Source organism: Castanea sativa, chromosome 1 (assembly GCF_040712315.1).
Source record: "Castanea sativa cultivar Marrone di Chiusa Pesio chromosome 1, ASM4071231v1".
Lineage (NCBI taxonomy): Eukaryota > Viridiplantae > Streptophyta > Magnoliopsida > Fagales > Fagaceae > Castanea > Castanea sativa.
The window spans coordinates 26470667-26494063 of record NC_134013.1 but is presented as its reverse complement, the minus strand read 5'-3'; the positions used below and the strand labels follow the sequence as shown (position 1 = coordinate 26494063).

At 34.1% G+C, this 23397-nt stretch overlaps 3 protein-coding genes across 9 annotated transcripts; all 3 read right to left on the bottom strand.

Annotated features, from left to right (window-relative positions):
- Positions 1-6013: 6013 nt before the first annotated feature.
- LOC142621328 (uncharacterized) lies at positions 6014-6748 on the bottom strand. Its single transcript, XM_075794650.1, has 2 exons — positions 6609-6748; positions 6014-6431 (listed from the first exon to the last, which is right to left on the bottom strand). Exon 2 carries the CDS (start codon positions 6424-6426, stop codon positions 6253-6255), a length of 174 nt encoding a protein of 57 aa, XP_075650765.1. The 5' UTR covers positions 6427-6431; positions 6609-6748; the 3' UTR covers positions 6014-6252.
- Positions 6749-9207: 2459 nt separating this feature from the next.
- LOC142618984 (protein NTM1-like 9) lies at positions 9208-12905 on the bottom strand. Its single transcript, XM_075792060.1, has 6 exons — positions 12579-12905; positions 11673-11965; positions 11256-11576; positions 10720-11079; positions 10046-10450; positions 9208-9962 (listed from the first exon to the last, which is right to left on the bottom strand). The coding sequence occupies exons 1-6, from the start codon at positions 12748-12750 to the stop codon at positions 9672-9674; spliced, it is 1842 nt and encodes a 613-aa protein (XP_075648175.1). The 5' UTR covers positions 12751-12905; the 3' UTR covers positions 9208-9671.
- A 3322-nt stretch (positions 12906-16227) lies between these two features.
- On the bottom strand, positions 16228-20280 carry LOC142622491 (uncharacterized). 7 transcript variants are annotated; one of them, XM_075795967.1, is made up of 7 exons: positions 20143-20280; positions 19528-19835; positions 18281-18415; positions 18152-18194; positions 16883-16939; positions 16670-16784; positions 16228-16576 (listed from the first exon to the last, which is right to left on the bottom strand). In XM_075795967.1, exons 2-7 carry the CDS (start codon positions 19833-19835, stop codon positions 16446-16448), a joined length of 789 nt encoding a protein of 262 aa, XP_075652082.1. In that variant the 5' UTR covers positions 20143-20280; the 3' UTR covers positions 16228-16445. The 7 variants fall into 7 exon arrangements, with proteins under 7 accessions (XP_075652082.1, XP_075652086.1, XP_075652087.1 ...); XM_075795971.1 differs by having other exon boundaries at positions 16883-16936; XM_075795972.1 differs by having other exon boundaries at positions 16883-16936; positions 19528-19872; positions 20143-20252.
- Positions 20281-23397: the final 3117 nt, after the last annotated feature.

Below are 23397 nucleotides of genomic sequence, written 5' to 3'. Positions count from 1 at the left end.
AAAACTTACCTTTTTCTATTTTACACACCTATTTTTACAAAACACCCACATCAGTTTATCTATTCTACACATTTATTCAATAAAATATTCATTCAACAAAATATTATTCCCTCCCTCACTGCCCCTCTCTCTCACAGACCCACAGTCCATCACTACCAACGATCACTCTGCACCCAGCCACCATTATCACCACCCAACCAGCATCATCAAGGAAAACCAACTCACTCAATCCAAAACCCATTCAATCCCAAATTCATTCAATCCCAAACCCATTAATCACCCACCCAACCCGAAACCCAGTCAAGCCAAATCATCACTCACCCAATCGGCGGCAAGATCATCAAAACCCACCAATGAACCAAAAAAAACAAGCCGATCAAGATCAAAACCCACCGATCCACACCTACAATCAACCAAAAAACCAAAAAAAAAAACCAGCAACCAATAGATCGAAGTGAGATCAACGCCTCTGGCTTGAGCAAGATCAACGCCTCGCAGCACCGCCACCTCCTCGCAACAGCCGCCATCATGCACTCCATCCTTGCTTCCGAGTCCCTCCCCCTCACCGCGTCTGCTCTTGAAGGGATTCGACGTGATCAAGGCTCAACCAAAAATAAAGCAAAACCAACAAGATTCATGGCAGCCTCAAGCTCAAGCTCAAGCTCAAGCTCAAGTAGTAAAAAAAAAAGATATTAAATACACATCAGCGACGGGGGTGGCGGTGGTGGCGATCGGCGGAAGCTAGAGGAAGAAAAATTGATGAGATGAGAGAAAGAGAGAGTTGTGTTGTGTTGTGCGCCTGAGAGAAAGAGGGAGGTGAGAGTCAGGTAGAGATGAGAGAGAAAAAATATTTAAAATATTAAATACACGTGCTACAGTACCCGTGTAAATTTACACGGGTACTATAGCAACGTGCATTTATACACAAGTTTACACCAACTGATGTGGGTATTTTTTTGCTCAAAATATGTAAAATTAGTGACTTTTTTCCATTTTACACATTTATGCACATATATGCACATACTGATGGGGATGCTCTTAGTGTTAGAAAGTACAACATTTTCTTAAAACTGAAAAAATATAACCCAAAGTAACATTTTTAGGTTTTCTCTTATTGAAAACTGTTTTAAAAATCTATATAATATCTAAAACCGAAATGTAGCATTTATTATCGTTGTACTTCTTTTTTATTTTTTTTTGGAAACTTGTTGTATGCCTTTTGAGCCACATCAACGTAGCATTTCAGTCCATTCAAACCACTTACTCCAATTCAGTCAACTTTGGTCCATTTCGGTCCAATGCAGTCCACTTCAATCCATTCAGTCTATTTTGAACTAATTGGGCCTTAAATTGATTCTTTTTGTGGGTTGCCTTTTAAGTGTTGGGCTAAAAATATAAAAAAAATAGGCATTAGAAATTAGAGATATATGTCCTAAAAAAGCAATAAAAATAATACATATTCAAAAAATTATCTTAAAATTCAAGTTAAAAAAATATGGGCATTACATTTATATTTGAGGAAAAAAAAATTGGTACAATTCTTAAGTTATATAATTGTGGGAGTAGAATGGTCAAAATACGCATTTGGGCCTTGATCTTGACTTGGTGGTGTGAGCTTGTCCGAGTAGAGCCTTTGAGGCCCACAAGCTAACTCTTGCCCGAAAGTTTGTTGTGGTTGTCCGAGGAGGAGCATCTCTTCGGCTAAGTCAAGTGAAGCTCCTAGGACACGTCATGGTGTTTGGAGAGGGAATCCTAGAAAGTCTATTGGGTAAAGATATGTTTCACAGTTATGGAAAGGAGAAGCGTATAAGAAATATCAAGGGAAAGGCTGCTACCACCGCATTAAAGACTCTGCACCTATTTCCCTAGTCGCATTAATGGGGAAATGACATCTGAACAGTACCAATTAGCCTTACAGCTGTTATTTGAGGACTTCCAGAGAGCTGTGGATGGGACAAGTATCTAAATTGGTGATTTGTGCTGCACGTGGAAGGTGAAAGGGAGAGGAAGAGTGATATAAAAGGAAAGAGAAAAGGGAAAATGAGGGGGGGGGGGGGGGGCTTCTTCAATGGTAATTGATCATTAAAAGAAATAAAGGCAATACAAATCATCCTCGGCTTATGTCTGAGGAGTACTTCTGTTATTCTTATCCATTGATTGTGTAGTTATTGGCAATCTAGCCCGCTCATTTGTTGTCCAATATCCATAAAGCCTAGGTTTCAAGCCTACGCTCTACAAATTTCATTGTATAAGGCTCTTTGGGCCTGAGCTCACGACTCGTTTAGGGTTCGGGAACAAATTGGGCACTTACAATAATAATTTAAATTTAATGTAACATGTTACGTGTATTCCATGGAATAAGGGTGTACATTTTTTATAATATTCTTGGATATGTTCAAATTAGTCAACCGATTATGGTATATTTTTAAAAAATATATCGTTTTTAATAATATCTTCTCCATTTATATAAAACAATATTGTAATTATGTAGTTTGAATCTTTTTATTAAATTTTGTTTATATATATATATATATATGTATGTATGTATGTATATGTATTTGTATATATCACTACGTATTGTTGTTGAATGCAAAATACATTATATGTTCTATTACATATGTGGCGGGCAAAAAGTAAGTCAGGTTTATGTCAAGTACAAACTTACTACTTTTACTCACTCAATTAATTTTTTAAGAGGTGGGATGCTTAATCAACCTTAAATACCCTTAACAAGATGAAAAGATTAAAGTGGATGTGCTTGAATTAATTCTAAGTGTAAGTTAATGATCTCAGATAAGAAACAACCTTGAAAAGCATATATTGGGTTCCTCGGGGTTTAGTCCGAGATAGTGATTACAAATGGTTTTCAAGTCTCAAAAAGTCCATCCCTTCCTCCAAAGGCTCCTTAGCTTTATATAATTAGCTAAGATGTATCTGAACCCTACATTTGGAAGGTCAGGGTTAGATTTCTCTAATACTTGTCCTATCAAGACCTTATTAGAAGGCGTCTACACTAGGGTATGAGCTGGGTTGACACTGTTCATAGATCATTTCCTCATTAATGCGGTCAGCTAAGTGGGTGCAGAGTATTGAATGTGGAGGTGATGGATGCTTTATCCATCCTCTTTTCTTTTTTCCCAGCTTGGCGACAAACCTTTCTCTTCGCCCTCAGTTTGCACCCGACAGCCTTTAGCCTTGTTTCTCGGTTTCCTGAGGGCATGTTGGGATCCTCGGAGTCCTCAGGCGTCGTAGTCTTTCTGCACTTTCATAAGGTCACTTGTATTTTCCCAAGAACATTTTGCTGGTGCTTTCCAAGGTTCGGACTCTTGGCATTGTCCTTAATCCATCTGTTTGTATTCTCGGATCCTCATCCCCTCACAACATAAAACTTATAACAATTGAAAATACTTTTATGCACTATTTAACCTATAGATCTTATTACATTACATTCTTATAAAATAATTATATTACAATTTATCATGCATCACATGGATTTGCAACTAGTGGTAGTATAAAAAAATCATGTCAAAATTGGGTTTTGAAGACTAATTTCAAATACAATTAGAATGAAAAAAAAAAAATCGGATGACCAAACAGGTTCCTAGGGTTTTTTTTAATCCAAAATTCTATGTTTCCTTTGGTCCAAAAATTATACTTATAATCGGCCTCAAAAGATTAATAACTAGCATAAATTAGACAACTAACAATTTAACTTTTAAGAATCAACTTTGGAGTATTTGGTAATTTTTAAGTGCAAGAAAGAGTTAAATTAAAATCTTAAATTTTTTTCTAAAACTTTCATTAAAAATAATCTCGGGAAAAATTTCACATTGCTAGGAGACTAGCTAGGGGTTTTGTAACATCCAGCACACAAGTTATTATATGCATTCTTCTAGTATCATAAACAAACTCACAATTTTTGTCATAATTCATTTTCAGTTAATTTTTAGATTAACCTGCTACTTTTTCTCTACCAATCACAATCAATCACATAAAATTATAATTATTATTTTTTTGTGATACTAGTTTTTTTTTCATATTGTTTTTTTATTCGTGTGCTTCAAAAATTATCGTGTTTACATTACTCGATAGACTCAATACGTTGAGGACAGTTATTTACTTCTTTTATGCATACTCCAAACACTTTGACAGGTATGGTTCTGTTACTTCTGTACCGTCCAATAGTATGTTTTCACGTTGGGATGCTTTTACTAAATAATCTCATCAGTAGGATAACAACACGTACCCACAAAACCTATCTTTCTTTAATTAAATTTTCTTTTAAGGGAATCAAAATTAGAAATCAATGTCATATTTTACTCTACCATGACAGCACTAAGAGTCCATTTGGTTGGAGAAATGGAAAAGTAGGAGGATAAAAATTTATAGAATAATGGAAAAGGAGGAGGATAGAAAATATTTAGTTTCCCCTCTTGTATGTTCGGTTGGAGTGGTGGAAAAGTGGGAGGGTAGAAAACTCTTTTGTTCGATTAGAGAGAAAAATGGAATGATGGAAAATATAATTTATATAAATTGACTATTATACCCTTGTTACATAATATGTAAGAAATAGATTTATTTGTAATCATTACATAATATAAAATTTATCACATCATATATATAAATTTATATTATTATAATGTAAAAATTAGATTAGGTCAAAAAGAACGTTCAAGTCACATTGAAAAAAAAAAGTTGAAGATCAAGTCACATTGAAAAAAAATAAATTGGAAGAGGATATTTTTGTAAAAATGCTATTATAACACTTTTCTCTCTAGATTTTCCTTTCGATTTGGAAGAAAAAAAAATGTGAGCCTGGAGAGAAAATTTTATCCCCGATTTTCTCTCCTTCCTATTTTTCTTCTCCACAAACAAACAATAAAAAACAGTATTTTTCAACCTATTTTTTCCTCTATTTTTCATCCTTCTTATTTTTCACCAAATAATCACCAAATAAAAATAGACGGACCCTAAGTAATAATGCTGTGTCATTTGATAAGATTGAAAATTTGGCATTGATGAAAAGGGGAAGAAAAGACGTTTTTAACTTTCTTGCCATTTTTTTTTTATGAGAACCCACAAGTTTATTTCAGAGCCAATTGTATTGCTCTCCCCTATTTGCCTTGGCCCTTTTGGTTAGTGGTAGAAAATTGGGTATTTGTATTTATCCATGCTGATCATAGAAGATTCCGAGTACTATTAATTGACGAGATAAAAGAAAAGGAAATATGGATAACCACCAAGCAATAGAGATAATGAAAGCCCAGGTCTGCGTCCCACCTAGAAATCATATGAATAAAATAGTTGAATATTAGCGATGTTTGGTAGTTATTTTAAATAATTATTTTTAATTTTTAAACAATATTTTACATATTTTTACATATTTTTAATCCACCTTTTCACTCATATACTTTTAAGCAACAACTTTTAATTTTTAATCACGTATACCAAACTAACGGCCCTACTTACTGCCATTTTCTCCGATACCACTTCCCAAGTTAAGATTAGATGAGTTCGCAAAAATGACACCGACCTTTTGTCCTCAATAAAATATAAAAATGAATTATTGAAACACAGTAGTCAGTAGTCCTAATTAAAACAAAATTCAAGATAATCCAGGAGCTTCTACACTCTTCTCTAAGGGCATTGCCAGCTTTTCAAAGTTTACATCACATCTATATAAAGCCTTTGCCTTTATGTCTCTCTCCCTCTCTCTCTCTCTCTCTTCCCTAAAGTATTATCTCTCTGTGAGGTTTAACAATTACCCACCGTTGGAAGTGGGGAAAAAAATTGAATTTCATGTTGGGAATCATATTCAATTCAATCCTATTTTAAGGGGTACACAATTTCCGTCTTAATGTTAAAGCCAGAACCTTCTTCTAACATGGGCAATCTCTCTATCTAATTGTATCAGTCATCATATCTCCCTACAAATGCTTTTCTTATGCATTGAAAATTTGAAACCAGAGCCGAAAAAAGTGAAGCACAATATATGTATATATCACATACACGATTGAGAAAGAAAGAAAAGAATGCACTTTATACAAGATGCTAATTAAATCAAAAAGAAGATAACTCACAATAATATGTACAGAAATTTAGGACCACCGCATCAACTTAAAATCCAGGGGAAAAAAAAAGTTAAGAGACTCGAGAAAACTGTACATGAATGAATAAAGTAAGAAGCTGAGATTAAAACATATAATCCACAGGGAAAAAAAGAACAAGAAAAAACAAAGGGAGGACTAAGGGCTAAGGGGTTAGCGAGAGAGGGCGAGTTGGTGAGGAAGCAAAAGGAAGGCTGCGGAGGATGAGAAAACGAACCCTTCTTGGGAAAGGTACAGATTGAAAGACATGCTCTAGCACCCTCGCCAGCAACACTGTGTACTCCTCCATCAGCTCCGCCATTATAGCCACCAGAATCATCTCTTCTGCTCAAAGATCAAGTTTTGAAAAGGATTGGACCAAGTAAGAATAGGAGTTTCGATTCAGTCAACAACTAACTAGAGAGAAATATGTTATATAAGTGTGCGTTTGTGTGTGTGTGTGTGTGTGTTTTGTCTCTAGAGTCTAGAAGATACCCAACAAAGCCACGAGAAATTCAGTACCTCACTGATCTGGTTTTTTTCTTTTCTTTCACCAAGGTGCGCCCACTTCTGCTTCCAGTGTGCTGCTGCTGGGCTTCCACGTGGGCCCCTGTACCTTACGACATGTTAAGGATTCAGATTTTTATCCATATCTTCTTGAATTTTTTTTTAATTGTTTGTACTTTATACAAGGACAGCGGAAAAGGCTTTGTGCATAATGAGCTGTGACGATTGACGGCCTCTATCATCCTTATCCTCGCTATCCATTTGTATTTAACCAGCAAGTAGTCTAATCTAATTTTAATTTAGGAGAGATATGTTTTACTGCTTCAAATAAATTTGTTTGTATTAAGCTTAGGATAAGTTATGATTAGATACTAGACAAAATTAGTATTGATCTTTTCTATATATTTAGTTGTTGACAGTGAAAAAAAAAAAATATATATATATATATATAGTACCAAGTCACTGAGTGACGTATTGTTAGCTAGTCTAAATTTAAGGCCGAAAGACTCGAAGTCTCTCAATCTCAAAATAAGAAATTTTCGTTTTTCTTTGACACAACCAATGAATAAAAGAAATAGATGCACAGTCATCATATACATTTAACATTGTTAGTTGTCTGGTTTTTTTGCCACCTGGACTGTAAGCTGCAATGGCTTTTCTTTCCCTATATTTACCAAGTTTTTTGTAGCCGCATTTTCTGGATGCATCCAAAATCTACTATTGAAGAACTGCTCCTATACTATGATTAGCCAGTTTTATTTTTGTAATCCTTACTGGAATTTGGAAAACCCGCTATTTCCGTGTTTTTCTTATAAGAACTAGCGTGGAAATTAACACATTTTTAATTATAGAAATATAAATAATTTGTTAAATTATTAAAAAAATAAATATAATTAATCAAATATTAAATTTCTCACCTAAATTTAATACTATTTTAATTTTTGATAAGATAGATCATGTAATAATTTTTGTTGTGTAGCAATTTTTATTGAGTATATTTGATTGATTTTTTTTTTTAAATATGGTTCATTAATATTAGACTTATAATATTTTGCACTTATTAACTCACTTAGCAAAACAATAAAAAATAAAACTTAAGTAAATATATGGCTCAAAATTAGCCCACAATTTAATTTTAATTTAAAATTTAATTAAATTTTATCTAATTTTTTTTGTGTATATATATATACACACCAATATATTTCATATTATTATTGTTGTTGGCAGTGGAATTGCAATTGAATTGAATTATTGAATTAAAGACGTACATAACAATAATCAAATATTATAAAAGAGAATAGGACAAACCAGCGCAGCAATGGCTTACAGGGCCGGCTTAATCTAAAAAACCGCTTTCGGCATTGTAGTGGTATTCCAAGAAGCCCACCGATTTTACCCGATAAACCTCCAAATACTAGTGGCTTCCTCTACCAAACTTTTATTTTAAAAAAGTAACCCCTTAAAAAGACAATAAAGTAAAGATAATAATAATAATAATAATAATAATAATAATAATAATAATAACACGAAAGCTATTTTTTTTTTTAAATTGATTATCTATGATTACTTAGATAGAGATTATAAAAAAAAATTAAAAGCTAATTTATTTTTTAAAAATTAGATTATTAATTTATTAGAAAAATAAGATTTAGAGAAAATAATATGGAACTTATAAACAATACATAAAATAAACAAAAAATCAAACTTATAATTGGTTATGAAAACACAAGACTACTTTTATGACTGCTTTACCAACAGATTCTTGCAGCCTCTAGTTTTTCAGTCAACACCCAAATTGATGTTACCTGATTCTGAGGAGTGTACATGCATACAACTGGAAGTTTGACTCAATTCTCGCTGCATGATGCCAAGACTAATGGCTCGTTTTGATAGGGAGAAGGGGGAGAGGAAAGCCGAGTAAAGTTAGTTAAAAATAAACTAATTTTAAACCAATTCTATTTTACAGTCTCCTCTCTCTCTCTTCCCCTCAATCCAAACGAACCATAATGGTCCAGATTGAGAGGGAGAAGAAAGTAGAGACGAGTAAATTCAATCCAAAATTAGCTTAATTTTAACCAACTCTATTCCATTCCACTCCACTCCACACCCCTGCCCTGCCCTGCCCTGCCCTGCCCTTCCCTTCCCTTCCCTTCTCCCCTCTAAGAGAGTGCAAACTGTCATACTCGGTAACACAATCCCACCAAAGAATCAGCCACAGACTGGGTTCCCATATACATGCATGCCTGTGTAAACAATATCTAAACAGAACAGACGGAATGAATTCTAGCACTAGCTGAAGCACCACTAGACACAGAAATATGGACCCCACAACATATTGGCATCTACTACATGTTTGTGAGAATTAGGTGTGATATGCATTTGTTTAGATGAACAACACCACAAGATACCTTCTCCTTCGTAAGGGCTTCCAGTACATCCCGCAAAGGCAAAGCAACCAGCATAAAGTGTTACCATGAATGTTTCCATGTGCTTAAGTAACAAAAGTACGAAAAAAAAAAAAAAAAAAGCATATACAACAAGCTAGTTTGATTCATGAGTACAACATACAAAACAATAAATCCAAAACAAAATTCAGAACCTCCAACAAAGCTACTACAAAAAAAAGAAAACAAAGTTAAATTAAACGACATTGTTCGATAATAGAGTACACAACATTTGGCTATTCTAGATATATATACGCATGCATACAGGAAGGCAGAGAAATTTACAAACCTAACCCTGCCTCTAAGCAACTAACATACACACTGGAACAGACTACCTATAGCTATTCCTGTGCAACATCATGATCAAACGCAGCTCCACCAGTCCATTCCCCAATAAATACTACACAACTACAACAAAAGAAACTACTCCGACAACCGACATATAATAATGAGGTTCCTGGGGCACAATGCCTGGCTGCAACCAACAGACCATCACGATTCACCCTCAACCTAAGTTGTGTAGATGATTCTTCATTAGTTACTCTGCTCTCCAACTTCAGAAAACTGCTTATTTACCTCGTCTGGCAACCATAAAACACAGGAGCGGACTATCTATAGCTATTGGTGTACAACATCAAGATTTGAAGTACCTCCATACCCCAATAAAGACAACAGACATGACTACAACTAGAGAAACTCCTGCTATATAGACTAATGAGGATCGTGGGGCATGATGTAGAGCAGGTGCCTTCACAAATTCTGACATCTCCAGCTGGCTGCCGCCCGGAAGTGTATCACGTTTCACCCTAAACCTCAGTTTTGCAGAGGATTCTTCATTAGTTCCCCTGCTCTCCTCAGACTTCAAAAGCTCGCTCTGTTCCTCTATCTCAACAACAGGAGTACAGTGTTCTGAAGCTTCTTCAGCCTGCAGGCAACATTATTAGACTCAATAATTGATAATTACATATGAGCAGAACTTTCATATCAGCTTCATTTAATGAACCTTACCTTAGTAACTGTTGATTGCACTTCATCTTCTTCACTGCAGCTTGGACCCCCCACTTCACTATGGCAAACTGATTCACCAGAACACTGAAGCTGCAGACGAATTCTTCTTGGAGCAGTACCTTGAAATGGAATGTTGCCTAAAGTTGGTCTATTCTGAGGTTGCCGGGTCCTAATCTTGATTCCAGTTCCACCCACAGGAACACTGCTGTAGTTATCGGGTTCCTTCCTATCGGTTGGTTCTTCGCTGGGTGCCAAGGATGAGCACACAGCAGAATAAACAGACAAGGTATCTTGTCCAACAGAATTATCCCAAAGGTCATTCCCCCAAAGTTCTTGGTTGGGATATACATTCTCATTATCAACATGTCCATTGAACCATCCAGAAACTTCCATCTCAGAATCACGCTGGTGGATGACAACAAAACAACATGTCAATTTCAGAGTTAGATTTGTTCACTAATTAACTACATCAAATGCCCATAAAAGCAAAGTACATATATTTTTAATGATGTGAAACCTCGCCAGGGATACACGCCCCCAGCCATCAGAAAAAAGCAAAATATAAATACCACAGTGCCAGAACTTCAAAGTAAATGCAATGTGCAAGCTAATCTGGAAACAGACAAGGATTACCAATAGCGTGTCTCTCATAATCCGAAAGAGTATTGTTTTACCTGTAATTGAGCCATTTCAGTGTCCGCATCACTGTATGCACCACCATCTTTAACATAAAAGCTTCCAGATGGTACAGCCTGACCGGTAAATAGGGTGTCGGTTCCAACAAATGAGTTCTTCTGACTTGCTGATTCATCAAATGAGTTATCATCATGGTTATTCAAGAACTCATCTAACAACTCTGTGAGAGATATGTCCTGTTCGCTGGTACCATCCTGAAATGTTAGTGCATTGTTGCCATTTCCAAAGTCACTGGGAAAAGGTGAACCCACTTGGGGTGCTATCTCCATTTGAATCTGTGATTGCAATGTGGGGAAATCTTGAAAATCAATCTCGCCGCATGAGGGCTGCTGATTCACCTAAATTGAAAAGCAAGAAACAACAAATTTTAGTCATAGAATGTCTCTTGATGATTCAAAACAAAGAAAAGAAATTCCTCATTATGAAGAGCTTATACATGGTAAAAGATACAGAAACAGGATGACAAACACACAAAGAAAAAAGAATACAGATAATATGGGAGTCCGCTTCTCACCTCTAAAGCATCTTCTTCTGGTACATGGTCATCCACATCAGAAGGGACATAACTATTGGAGCCAGTTTCAGCAGGTACTAGAGCATTAGGGGTCATGTTATCAGACTTATCAGTCAACCATCGCTTTATACCTTCAGACTGGCTCCTAACTGGCATAACAGATGTTGCTGTTTCTTGAAGTTGAACTACATCTGACAATGTATCATCAGGAGAGGACTTGGTAGTGGTAGGCGACAAGCCAGTAGGGTCTACTTCATCGTACTTGGAAACTGGCGACTTCTCCTCAGGCTTGTGGAACAAGCGACAGAGAACAAAGGCAGCCTGCACAGTGTGAAAGAAGAAATGTAAGTCTGAAGTGTATATGAATTCCAAGCGGTTTCCAGACTAGAATAAAAACTTGTTAGGAAAGAAAAGTACCTGGCCGGGACCAGTACCATCCAGGTCTTTCTCAGTAGCACGATACTCGTGCATGATCCAGCTTGTGCGCTCGCCCTTGGGAGCACGGCCTCTGTAGAAAACCAAGGTCTTCTTCATCCCAATCATGCTGGTATTGGAGCTAGACTTGCGGGACCTTATGGTGCGGTCCTTACCCGTGGCTTTCCAGTAGCCAGCATCAGTGGCTCTGTTGGAACGATGACCATTTGGGTACTTCCGATCACGTGGGCAGAAGAAGAACCACTCAGGATCATCTGTCTTTATCACTGACAGCCCTGGTTTCAGCCAAAATAAATAATAAAAAATCAATCCTTTTTCTCTTTTTTGATTCGCAACGACACACACACACACTCAATGGATCTTGATTTACAATCTCACTCTTCAGTCTCCACCTTGCACTTACAAGGAGAGCAGGTGCAATTTGATATAAAGCTTATTTACCAAATAATCAAAATATAGAATATGAACCAAAATTAGCAAATAATCCATTCACAAATCAAAAGAGGATACAGATATTATGAGTATAGAAACAGATCGAATCAGAGCATCAAAACCTAAATTTCTATTGTAATCCTCTTTGAATTGATTTTTAATTTTTTAAGGGTTAGAAAATAGAAGCTAGAAGAATGTCAAAAAGGAATCTTTGGCATACAAAATAGGGATATATGGATGTGCTTTTTCAAGGGGAATTATTCATTTATTCATGGGAGAATAAAGGGAAATGAATTGACATTAAAATTAACCAATCTATAAAATTCTCAATCCTCACAATCAAATACTATAAAATTAAGAAATGAGCTTTAAACATAACCATAAAATAAAATAAAAAAACCCCAGAAAATATAAATAAAAATGAAGAAGAAGGAAGGAAGGAAGGAAGAAATATACCAGGTAAATCCCAGGGTTCCCATTTGCAAACGTCGATTTCGCGAATGACTTGGACCTCGGAATCGCGGCCGTTGATTTTCAACCTGAGGTAATGGTTGATAAGCTCTTCGTCGGTGGGTCTGAATCTGAACCCCAGAGGCAGAGATTCCATTGTTAACACTGCAGCACCCATCTTCTTCTTCTTCTTTTGTTTTTCTGTTTTTCTCTCTCTCGCACTTTACTCTTTTCTTTGTTTTCTCGCTTGGTAGATCTTCTTTTTTTCTTTTTCTTTTTTTCTTTTTGAGCGTCAAATATTATAGGAGCAGTAGTAAACTGAAACACAACCTTGGGAGTTGGGAGACCACTTGCTGGCTAAGTAACATAAGATTAGGACATCATGTGTACATAGATGGAACTCTACTATCCAAACGTTGTTTTGTTTTGTTTTGTTTTGCTTTGCTTTGTGATACTATTTTTGGGACATACACAACACGTGTTGCCGGTGTCCACTCGTTTTGCTATTCTTGCAATTTGCAAATGCAATGCCCACCGTTACCGTTACTATGTTCCCAACTACTACCACTCTCAACCAATGGGATTATGACACGCAATGACTTTCTAATCTCTGCGGGGCACAAAATTGTGTGCTGTTACCGCGTGATTGGAATCGGCAAAGTTTTGTGCAGTCTAGTCTAAACGCGGTAGCTGAGCTCCGTTACCGCATAGCGTGCCACTCTGCCGCGTGCTTTCTAGAAAGGAGTGAGGAGCTGCCCTCAATATAGTGATATACTGCTGTATTACCATATTAAATATTACTTGCCTCTAAACACTTCAAAGACTTCCATTTTTTTTTTTTTTTGTAAAAATTAATATTTTGTATTTATTGAACAAATAAAAATGATAAACTTTAGAAATAGACCATAACTGTAATTTTAAAAAAATAAAGTGAACATCAGGGGGAAGAAAGCTAAATTTTAGAAGTAACATAAGTGTATATGTGTGTGAAGCTCCTTTTTGAAAACTTGAGCCTCGACTTTTGCCTCCACATCTCACAAATACTTATACTTGTAGAATGACCATTGCATCAAGGGTGTGCGGTGGTAATACTAAATTTTTATATGTAAAGGGGAAAAAAACCTAAATTTTAAGACTTCTCATTTTAAATTCAAAATGAAATTTGTTAATTAACATTTATGACCCTATTTTTTAGAGAAGTTGCTCTTCATTAATGAGAATATTTTTGAACAAAGAAAAAAACCAGTTCAAAGAGAGGAATCATCTTATATGCAGTATAGATATAGATATATTGAGATTAAATTCTATAAAGATGTGATATAGTGTTGTATTACTCTATTATATATTGAGATAATTTAATTCCAACATGCTACATAATTTTATCACATATTAAAAATAAACGCAATCACACACAATCAATTTTAATACCTATATCCTTCTCAAAAAAAAAAAAATTAATACTTATATGAAAATCCAATCAAATTGGGAGTTGATTGAGTTGTTATTAGATGTGATAGGATGTATTGAGTTTTAAATAAAAATATGATGTGGCAATCTCTAATTGAATGGTGTTAAATTTAGACTCTTTTATATATATATATATATATATATATATATATATGATGTGGCAATCTCTATTGTTTTTTTTATACAAGATAGAATTCTACTCTAACCTAATTTAAGTGTATATATGTGTGAAGCTCTTGCCTAGAGACTTGAATCCGGCCCTTACCCCCCATACCCTACAAGTACTTATTTTCTTAGAGTGACCATCGCACCTAAGGTGTGCGATGGATATTTAATTTTTTGTCAAGAGTATATTAGTCTTCCCATTATTTAAGAGAGAGAGAGAGAGAGAAGAGGTGTATATTAGTTTATTGTTTACGTCAATATGAATAATGAACACATTGAACAGCATGTATAGAGCATTTTTTACCACTCTCAATAAGAGAATTATTTTGTGAAGAGTATTATAGTTCAATTTTTATTTAGTTTTAGAGTTTTAACTTATGGTATCTTGTCTGCTTCCGATTATTATGTTTTTTATTATCAAACCAAAACATCAATTAGTTTTTAGTGTAGACTTATTCAACTATCAGAGACTTTATCAGTTAAGTTGACTGGAACCTATATATTATAGCTCAATTGATTGACAACTCCATATTTTTAAATGAGAAATTTAGAATTCAAATCTTCTTTCCTCCAAATATCAAATTATCAAACTAAAAAATATATAATAATAATGACAAGCAACCACTTTTTAAACTTCTATTCTTTGACGGAATACTATGAGAATGCTATAAAAAAACTATATGCCAACTCTGTTCAATGGTTTTAATATTTTAATATTTTTATTTTACTATATTGTCTACTTTTCTATGTTTTTTTTTTTTTTTTGGGTGCTAAAGTATACTTTTCTATGTATATTGTCATATAGTTTAGAATTTTCTTGAAATTGAACGGTAAAACTCCAAGCATTCTTGAATTTTCCATGGTCTTCCTCTCATTTTCTCTTTCGCTCGTTCTACAATTTCTTTAATTCATTCAAATGCTAATAAAATATTGCCAGCATAATCTTTCACTCTACTCTTACTAAGTCTTAGTAAATAGGAACCTACTTGTTCAATCATTTGAAAATTTCCATGAAATTTCTTTGAACAATTCTTCCTTGGGACTAAAATTAAAATCTAATTTTACAAATTATTAGGTATCAAACCGTCAAAATCTCTTGCTCAGAAATCGCTATGGATGTCAATCATCCTCAATTTCAAAATTTTTGTAACGACTTTCCTATTATTAACAAAATTGTTTTTTTTTTTTTTTTGGGAGAAATTAAAAAGTATTCATACAAGTTAAGGTTAGTGGTGACAAACTGATAATTAACAAAAATCCCGGCAAAAAGGAATAGGAAAATGGGTTTTTGTAACGGAACTGTGTTTGTTGAAGCAGCGTGAGAATTATAGAAGACCGTGTCAAAAGGGCTTTACAGGCCCAATAAAAAGGAGAGAGGCGCCACCCTTAAAAAAGAGATGATGCTACTAGCACGTGCTTCTATATCTTTTCCAGCAGAAAGTTTAGAACGTGGGCTTCACCCAATTTACCTCATGCAGCATCTCCCTCTCACTTTTCTAACCTATGTTTCCTATCTATGATTGTAGACTAGGTAGTCTGGTAAGTGTTAACCATTAAAAATTCAGGATTTTATTCATTTTAATTTATTTTAAAAGATTTAAGATTATTCATTTTATCTTATTTTTGAACACGAAACCAAAATCAAATTCATCAACAAATTAGATCACATGTTTATGCTCAAAGTTTGGGTTTTTGGCCATACTTATTTTTATCAAATTATTTTGTTTATTAATTTATTTTAAAAAATTACTGTTGTAAGTTGTAACTTGAAAAATATGGTTTTTTAATAAAGAGAAATACTATATTCACGACATTTTCATAATAAATCTTAAGTAGTAGGTTATTATTGATTGTTATGAGTGGACAAAAAAATCATTTAAGTTGAAAATTCAAATTAGAACCAATAATAATTTACGTGTCAACTTGATAAACTATAAAACTGTTGACTCATCCAAACCAATATAATATAACCATGAGTGTACCATAAAATAAACTTTACAACCCTTGTGTCTAAGGCAAGTGATTAAAACTTAAAAAGAAAGTAGATTCATCTCAAACTCAAATGATAAGGAACTTAATAAATTCAACAACAAATAATGATGTCCAGTGCATCATGGGTATCAAACTAAAAGGGAAGAAACAGAGGTTCCCTCACAAATAGCAAAAACATCGTGAACACTTATAAACAGTAAACAATAAATTAAAGAGTTTACTTTTAAATATTATCATACATAATTTTACCTACAAGGTAGGATGGTAACCAAGATTCCCATTTGTTTCAATACTTTGCACAGCTCTTCTCAAATGCCACTCATGAACAAATTCGAGTGCAAGTCGCAGTGCAGTTCCAAGTCCAAGCACAACAATAACACCTATACATAAACTCAAGTATTTACCATCATCAAACAAACTTGTCCTTTGTGAAGAATGAGCGGAATTGTACACAAAAATATAGAACTACATACCGATTATAATGTTGATAGGCAGTGCAGAGACACCAAGGGTAATGGAAATTAGCACATCCAACAGGAGACCACCAATGAGGATTGCAAAAGCCACCCAAAGTGGACTAATACATCCCTGATAAGAAGATCATTAAATGCAAAAATCATAGAAAATGAATATTATTTTCAGAAAATAAGGAGTAACTCAGCAGATTGACCACAGTAACCCCTTACCCTTTCATGATTTTGAAGTCTATAGTTTTCAATCCTCCAAACCCAGTAATTTGTCTGCTGCATGTAACATAAGAGAACAGAAATTCGGACTTGCCTGTTAGACACTAACTATACCCTGAACTGAAAATCAGAAATACATCACCCGCTCTGCCTCTGGGTATAATGCAGAAGCATCAGTAATTGATAGAAAGTGCAGATCATACTACTGGGTATATTTCCCCACATATTGAAATTCCCTTTTCGACTTTCAAAAACACTACTAACTTAATGCTTTGTTACAATGGTGTAACTTCAGCATAAACCCTAATGTCCAGAGTCATCCTATCGCAGTTTTATAAACTTGAGTTTGAACCCAATTATTAAACTAGAAAAATTAATAACCGGTAAGATTTTTGGATTTGGAACACAGAAAAAAAATCCAGTGGCAAAATAATTAAAAATAAATCACTGCAAGATCTTTAAGCTTCTTCTTCTTAAATCTTTATTTCAATGGATGAATGCTTCCTCTCTATTTTATTTTGATAATATGTTTGACATGCTTGATACTTGCTCTTTTGGTGCTTAGGTGGTTGTACCCTGTGTACACATCCTGTGTACATGGTTTTTACTCAGTTTTTTTTTTTGTTTTTTTTAATAAAGCTTTCTTACTTATAAAAAAAACGCATTAAGATATTTGAAAATACCAAAAGTCTCACAAATACTTTATATTCTCATATTTCTTCAATATTATATTCTCCATATCTCCAGCTCAATATATTGGGTTTGTAACCACTATACCAAGTATATGCTATAATAAAATGTATTCTTTTTCTAAATCTATGTCAACCATTTTTTCTAGTTCTTAAATAGTTTATGAGTATATGCTATATTGGTCTTTTCATAAAAGCACCCATACTTTAGATGTCATTGAAAACATATATCATAAACCTTTCATGTGCTGTTAGCCTGTTACTAACAATTCTATGTTCTCGTCTATTCTAGAGAAGGTCATATCCTGAAAATTTGGGTGCATCCAATACAACTCAGTAAGTACTAATTAGTTTTAAAAGAGCAACTAAATAATATTTCCAACCTTTTGATATAATTATGAAACACAAAATATCTATTGGGAAATATCAAAGAAGCATCTAATTTGACACAGATATGATATCACAAATCCCATTCAAATTGCTAACTCAATGCATATCTTAAATAACTCAATAGAAATGGCAAAGAATATTCTCAATTGCATATTTAAAGTCGTCGAAGTAAAAAATACAGAAAACGTACACTGGGCTGGGAATCTGGAGGTGGCACATTTGTAGCTAACTCTCTGCATAAAAAGGCAAAACCAAATTATAACATCCTTTAAGACTAAGCTGGCTCAATATCTTGAACAAATTTAGTCAAAAGACCTACTGGCAAATCTCGCATTTGTTTGATCCTTTGGACCGAAACCAAGTATCTATGCATGACCTGTGGGCTTTTGCAAGGCCACCTCGACAGTGGCACCCAAGATCTATTAGAACCTCCTCCTTTTCCTGCTGACAAACTCTGAAAGAATAAAATAGCCAATATGATGGTTCCAGTACTTTTTGAAATGACATGACAAGATAAAGCAATAAGTAATTCACTAATGCTTGTATCCATCAAACTCCATTTCCAACATGAAAATAAAGATCATGCAATTAAAGTAAAAAATCTGTCCCACACACACACACACACACACACATATATATAAATAAGAAAGATGCGAAGAAACAGGTAGTAGTAACTTCAAATGGATAGCACGATTCTTGAAGCATCAAATTCTAATATGAAAAAACTCCTTAAAAATCAAATGAGCAACTGTGGGCAGCCTAAATTTTATAAGCTAAGTTGAATGAGACCAAAATGATTAGATGCAAAGGAAGTATAGGTTCAAAAAACAAGGACAAGAAAGCCATAATATGAAATCTTACAAAAAGTAAAATGAATAGAAGGAACCAAAACAGGCATCAAATATAGGATGATGAAATTGTTGAAAAGATTGAACTTTTAGATATACTCCTACTGATTTAAAGTGAAAATTTATTTTCAATCACACTACAGCTTATTATATCTTCAGACCCCAATTTCGGTCTTTTAATAAAATTCGGTGTGGGTGTCACACTGCTGGTTTTGTGGTAATTATAATAAGCCAACTTGAAGGTGGTTTTCATGCAATATCATCTAATGAAGATTCATCCATATGTGCATTCCAAACTAGCATGCTTAATCATGTGTGTAAATTAACTACAAAAAAATTGGGTGCTCTCTAATTGCCCAGCAAACACAATTAGGAGATGAGAAATATTCGAGCTTATGGTCTTGTCCATAGAACACTTTAAGATTGCTAGACCAGCCAACTTAAGTTCCAATTTTGAAAAGTTCAGTCAAATCTACAAGACATTCATGTGATGCATATGGTAAGTTAAGGCAATAAACAATAGAATGCCCAACATAAGAAACAAGAGCAAACACACTTTATAGTTTATAAAAACCAGAGGAAATGCTAGTTATGTCTGTGTTTTACCCAAAAGGATTAGTCAAGTTACAATTGGGGTAACTTGACAACACGGCTCGACAAGTCAACACGCTCATCCAATCCATACCCACATAATCCGGGGTAAGGAAGTACAACTTACCTGCATTGCTCAGGAGAACTTGTAGTCCTACTCAAATATGGCTTCTTAGGAGACACGGGAGTCGGCAGTTCTTGCTTAGAGGTGTCCAGAGTTGTTGACGGCTTTGGCTCTGGTTGAGGAGTGGTCGTGAGTGAATCCCCACTAGAAACCACGACGGTGACTGAGGTGTGATCAACATGATCGCCGCCGGAGTCCACCGTCACAGCCGTTTTGTGGTCAGTACCCTTTTCCAGGTCGGGAACATCACCACCATCAGCAGCAGCAGCATCACCATCAGCATCCCCACTGGTGCCCGCGCCTTTCACCATCTGATTCGATATTTTTGCCAAACACTTAAGAACCAACCTTATAATTTATTAATTGTCAAATCTCTATCCATCAATTAGCGTAAAAATAAGAATCAAACAAACGTTATAGAACTCCAAGAAACAAAAACAAAAAAAAAAAAATTCATTGAGACATTTTGACAAACAGAAAGAGCGCGATATAAAGATTAATAAATATATAAATATAAATAGAAGATTAATGACTAATTTCGTTTCAGAAACCCCACAAAAAAAAAAAAAAACACAAATATATAGGCTGTTAGTTACAAAGGAAGATCGAACCTCGTACCTGGGAAACGCTTTTTGGTTTTGTTTTGTATTGGTATCATTAGTAATGAAAGCTTTGGAAGAAGATGACTAATTTCAGATATGGACGATTTCTTTTTCTTTTTTCTTTTTTTAATTTCAGATAATTTTTTTTTCTTTTTTTGAGGAAAGTTTTTTTTTTTTTTTTTTCTAATTATAATAGAAAGTGTTTTAATTAATTAATTATAAAGTATTATCCAAATTCCAACCTAACTTAGCAACGCAAGAAGCATGTTTGGTGGTTAATCCCACGCGCCAAACCGATTACTGCTATCACAGACTCACCTGATCTCACTTCACTCACCGTGTCAGACACTGCACCTCTGTTTTTTTTTTTTTTTTTCTTTTCTTTTTTATCATAATGTGTGACTACACCTCTAAATATTAAACAGTCCTAATCCCATTTACAGATATATGCTAATAACAGATTACAATTGTTGACACAGTGAGGGTTTCTGTTTTGCTATCTCTTAGTTTTCGGTAACTAACTAACTAAGGTAACTTATTTGATAAATATGAGACAAAAACATGTATATAATTTTTACTAACTTTTATGCTAAATATTTGTCAAAAAGATAAAAATTAGCTTATTTTAAAAGTCAAGGCCTAGCCCTATTCCCCAGCTAGCATGTAGCACTTGGGGCGGTACCGACTACTTGCACACCCAAATGGTGCGATGGTAGTAGTATCATCATATTAACAATTGTGATAGTTAGTGTAAATGAGTGGACTTGCTATGTCACAAATCTTAAAATATTTAATTTCATGTTGATTAGCTTAACTTGTAACTAATCCAAAATAGGGATGGCCATACCCATTGGGTAATGGATATCCAACCCTACCCGATCCAAATATTTCGAGTAATACCCGGTCCTTGATGGGTAGAGCTTAACGGGTAGGGTATGGATATTACCCGAATTATTCGGGTAGGATATGGATAATATCCATACCCGACCCGTATTTTTAAAAAAAAATTTCAGATTTTTTTTAAAATTCAATAGAATGTTTCTTTCCAAACTTTTGTATTGCCTGTCCATAAATCTCTTTCTTCCATTGGTATCTACTTTCTATCAATCAATTGCGTTTTTATTTTATTGGGGTTTGTTTACATTCTTCTTATTAATCTACATTCATTCATTCTCTCTCTCTCTCTCTCTCTCTCTCTCTCTCTCTCTCTCTCTCTCTCTCTGTTTTATTTAAATAATTGAAGAAATTCTGTATCTCTTGTGTTGTGTTGGGTAGGATCTCACAAGCCGCTCTTATATTCAATGGAAGAATTGGCAGATATGACTGACAATTTTAATGAAAAAAATTTGATTGGAGAAACCTTATTTACCAAACTGTACCGTGGGACAATCCGACATGGCTGGCTTCCTTTTGAAGATTGGGTTGTCACTGTGAAGATTTGGGATTATACTCTACAAACATCGTGTCACCTCGACGGAACTGAAAGCTTTAATGTATATATGGTTTTTACTTAATTAAGTTCTTGCAATTATTTTTTGTTTTTCCTTACTGATGCCATTTTTAAAATTATTTTCTTCTTGAAATTCGTAAATGTCTATGATGTACCCTTACTGAGTTGAATGATAAGATTATACTTTTATATGTTGTTAAAAGTATAATGCAACTTAGCTAATTAGAGTTGTTAGATTGCTGAATAAATTATAATGTCTATTGATTAGTTTTTTATTTTTTAAGATAAAGCTATTGGTTAGTTTTTAAGTTAAAATGATTTGCATAAAAAAAAAAAAAAAGGTTTCGGGTTTCGGGTAGGGTATGGATATCCATGGATAATAATTCGGGTAAGATTCGGGTATGGATATTAATGGATATTGATATTCGGGTATCCATGGGTAAGATTTTCGGGTCGGGTATGGATCGGGTATACCCATACCCTACCCATGGCCATCCCTAATCCAAAATGATACGATTTATTCTTTGTGCAAAGACAGGTTATCTATTTCAAAACTAGTCTACATAACTTTGTAAATAAATGGCCCTCTTATTAAAAAAAATTTGAATTTTAAATATAAATTAAGTAATTAAAGCGTTAAACTATTTTTAAATGTTATATTGATAAATTCTACCATGGAATTCTAAAGTCACTAGCTGTTTTACCCGAAATAGGTAACAAAAAACACTTATTCCATTTTTTTTTTTAAATTTGGATGAAATTTCATTGGGTTGAAATAAAAATTCTTATGTTGTATACTATAAGCATTTTCGAAGATGTTTAAAATGAAATAAAAATTATATCATCTTGCCTAATAAATAAGTCATCTTAGGATTTTGACACGAATATTAAAAAGGTCTCATACTTCCATTCACATCAAGCTATAGGCCAACATGACACAAACGCGATCTATAAATATTAAGGGGGTATTTGGTAGAGTAGTTTAAATAATGTTGTTTGGGTGTTTTTAATATACGTATGGGTGAAAAAGTGTGTAAGTGTGTTTAAAATGCTCAAAAGTGTGCTTGAAATGCCCTACCAAACGGGTTGTAAATCCCCCCCCCCAAAAGATTCCTCCTCCTTTCGGGGAAAAAAATTGTCTTTAACATTAGCATTTATGTGTCACGCATGTAATTTATTTATGAAAAAATTTTCAAAGTTTAAATTATAACTTTTTACATCTCTTCATTTACTGCCACCTAGCAAGAGCCCTTTGGTTTGGCACTAACTGGGGCCTTAGATTAGACTAGCTAAATTTGGGATTATTGCACATCTTGTTGATCCAACTTTAGAGCATTCTCATTAGTTTATCTAAAAAAATTCTATTTAAATATAAGAACTTTTTTATTTTATTTTATACAACCGCTTATAAAAAAATATTCGTATCAAATTATCTATTTTACAGATCTATTTAATAAAATATTCATTTTTCTACATTTTTTTATTATTTCCTTCAATATGCTCTCTCTCTTCCTATCTCTTTTCCTTCAATCCTTATCTGCTTTCTCTCTTCCTATCTCTAGAATCTCTCTCTTAGAGTTACATAGACTCAATTTGTAGCCAAACCACAATCTCTTCCCACCATCCAAGGCACTTTCACAAATGCAAGAGCAAGAAAGATCACCAGTTCACCACACAACAGCACATGAACAACCTAGAAAATTCCAAAAAAAAAAAAAATTATAGCAACCCTTAAAACCAGCGTAGCAACCCAAAATTTTCTAGAAAATTTCATACCTATAAACCTAGAAAATCATAGCAACCTAGAAAAGTCATACCCAA

What these genes read in the sequence shown, in the direction of transcription:
- LOC142621328 (XM_075794650.1), bottom strand. Translation starts at nt 6,426, where the DNA reads ATGATTCTGGTGGCTATAATGGCGGAGCTGATGGAGGAGTACACAGTG.
- LOC142618984 (XM_075792060.1), bottom strand. Translation starts at nt 12,750, where the DNA reads ATGGGTGCTGCAGTGTTAACAATGGAATCTCTGCCTCTGGGGTTCAGA. An exon ending in ATGGTACTGGTCCCGGCCAG is followed by an intron (nt 11,577 to 11,672) that starts GTACTTTTCTTT and finishes CACACTGTGCAG; the next exon opens with GCTGCCTTTGTTCTCTGTCG. An exon ending in CTGAAATGGCTCAATTACAG is followed by an intron (nt 10,451 to 10,719) that starts GTAAAACAATAC and finishes GTCATCCACCAG; the next exon opens with CGTGATTCTGAGATGGAAGT.
- LOC142622491 (XM_075795967.1), bottom strand. Translation starts at nt 19,835, where the DNA reads ATGGTGAAAGGCGCGGGCACCAGTGGGGATGCTGATGGTGATGCTGCT. An exon ending in AGTTCTCCTGAGCAATGCAG is followed by an intron (nt 18,416 to 19,527) that starts GTAAGTTGTACT and finishes TTATTCTTTCAG; the next exon opens with AGTTTGTCAGCAGGAAAAGG. An exon ending in CTCCAGATTCCCAGCCCAGT is followed by an intron (nt 16,940 to 18,151) that starts GTACGTTTTCTG and finishes TGTTACATGCAG; the next exon opens with CAGACAAATTACTGGGTTTG.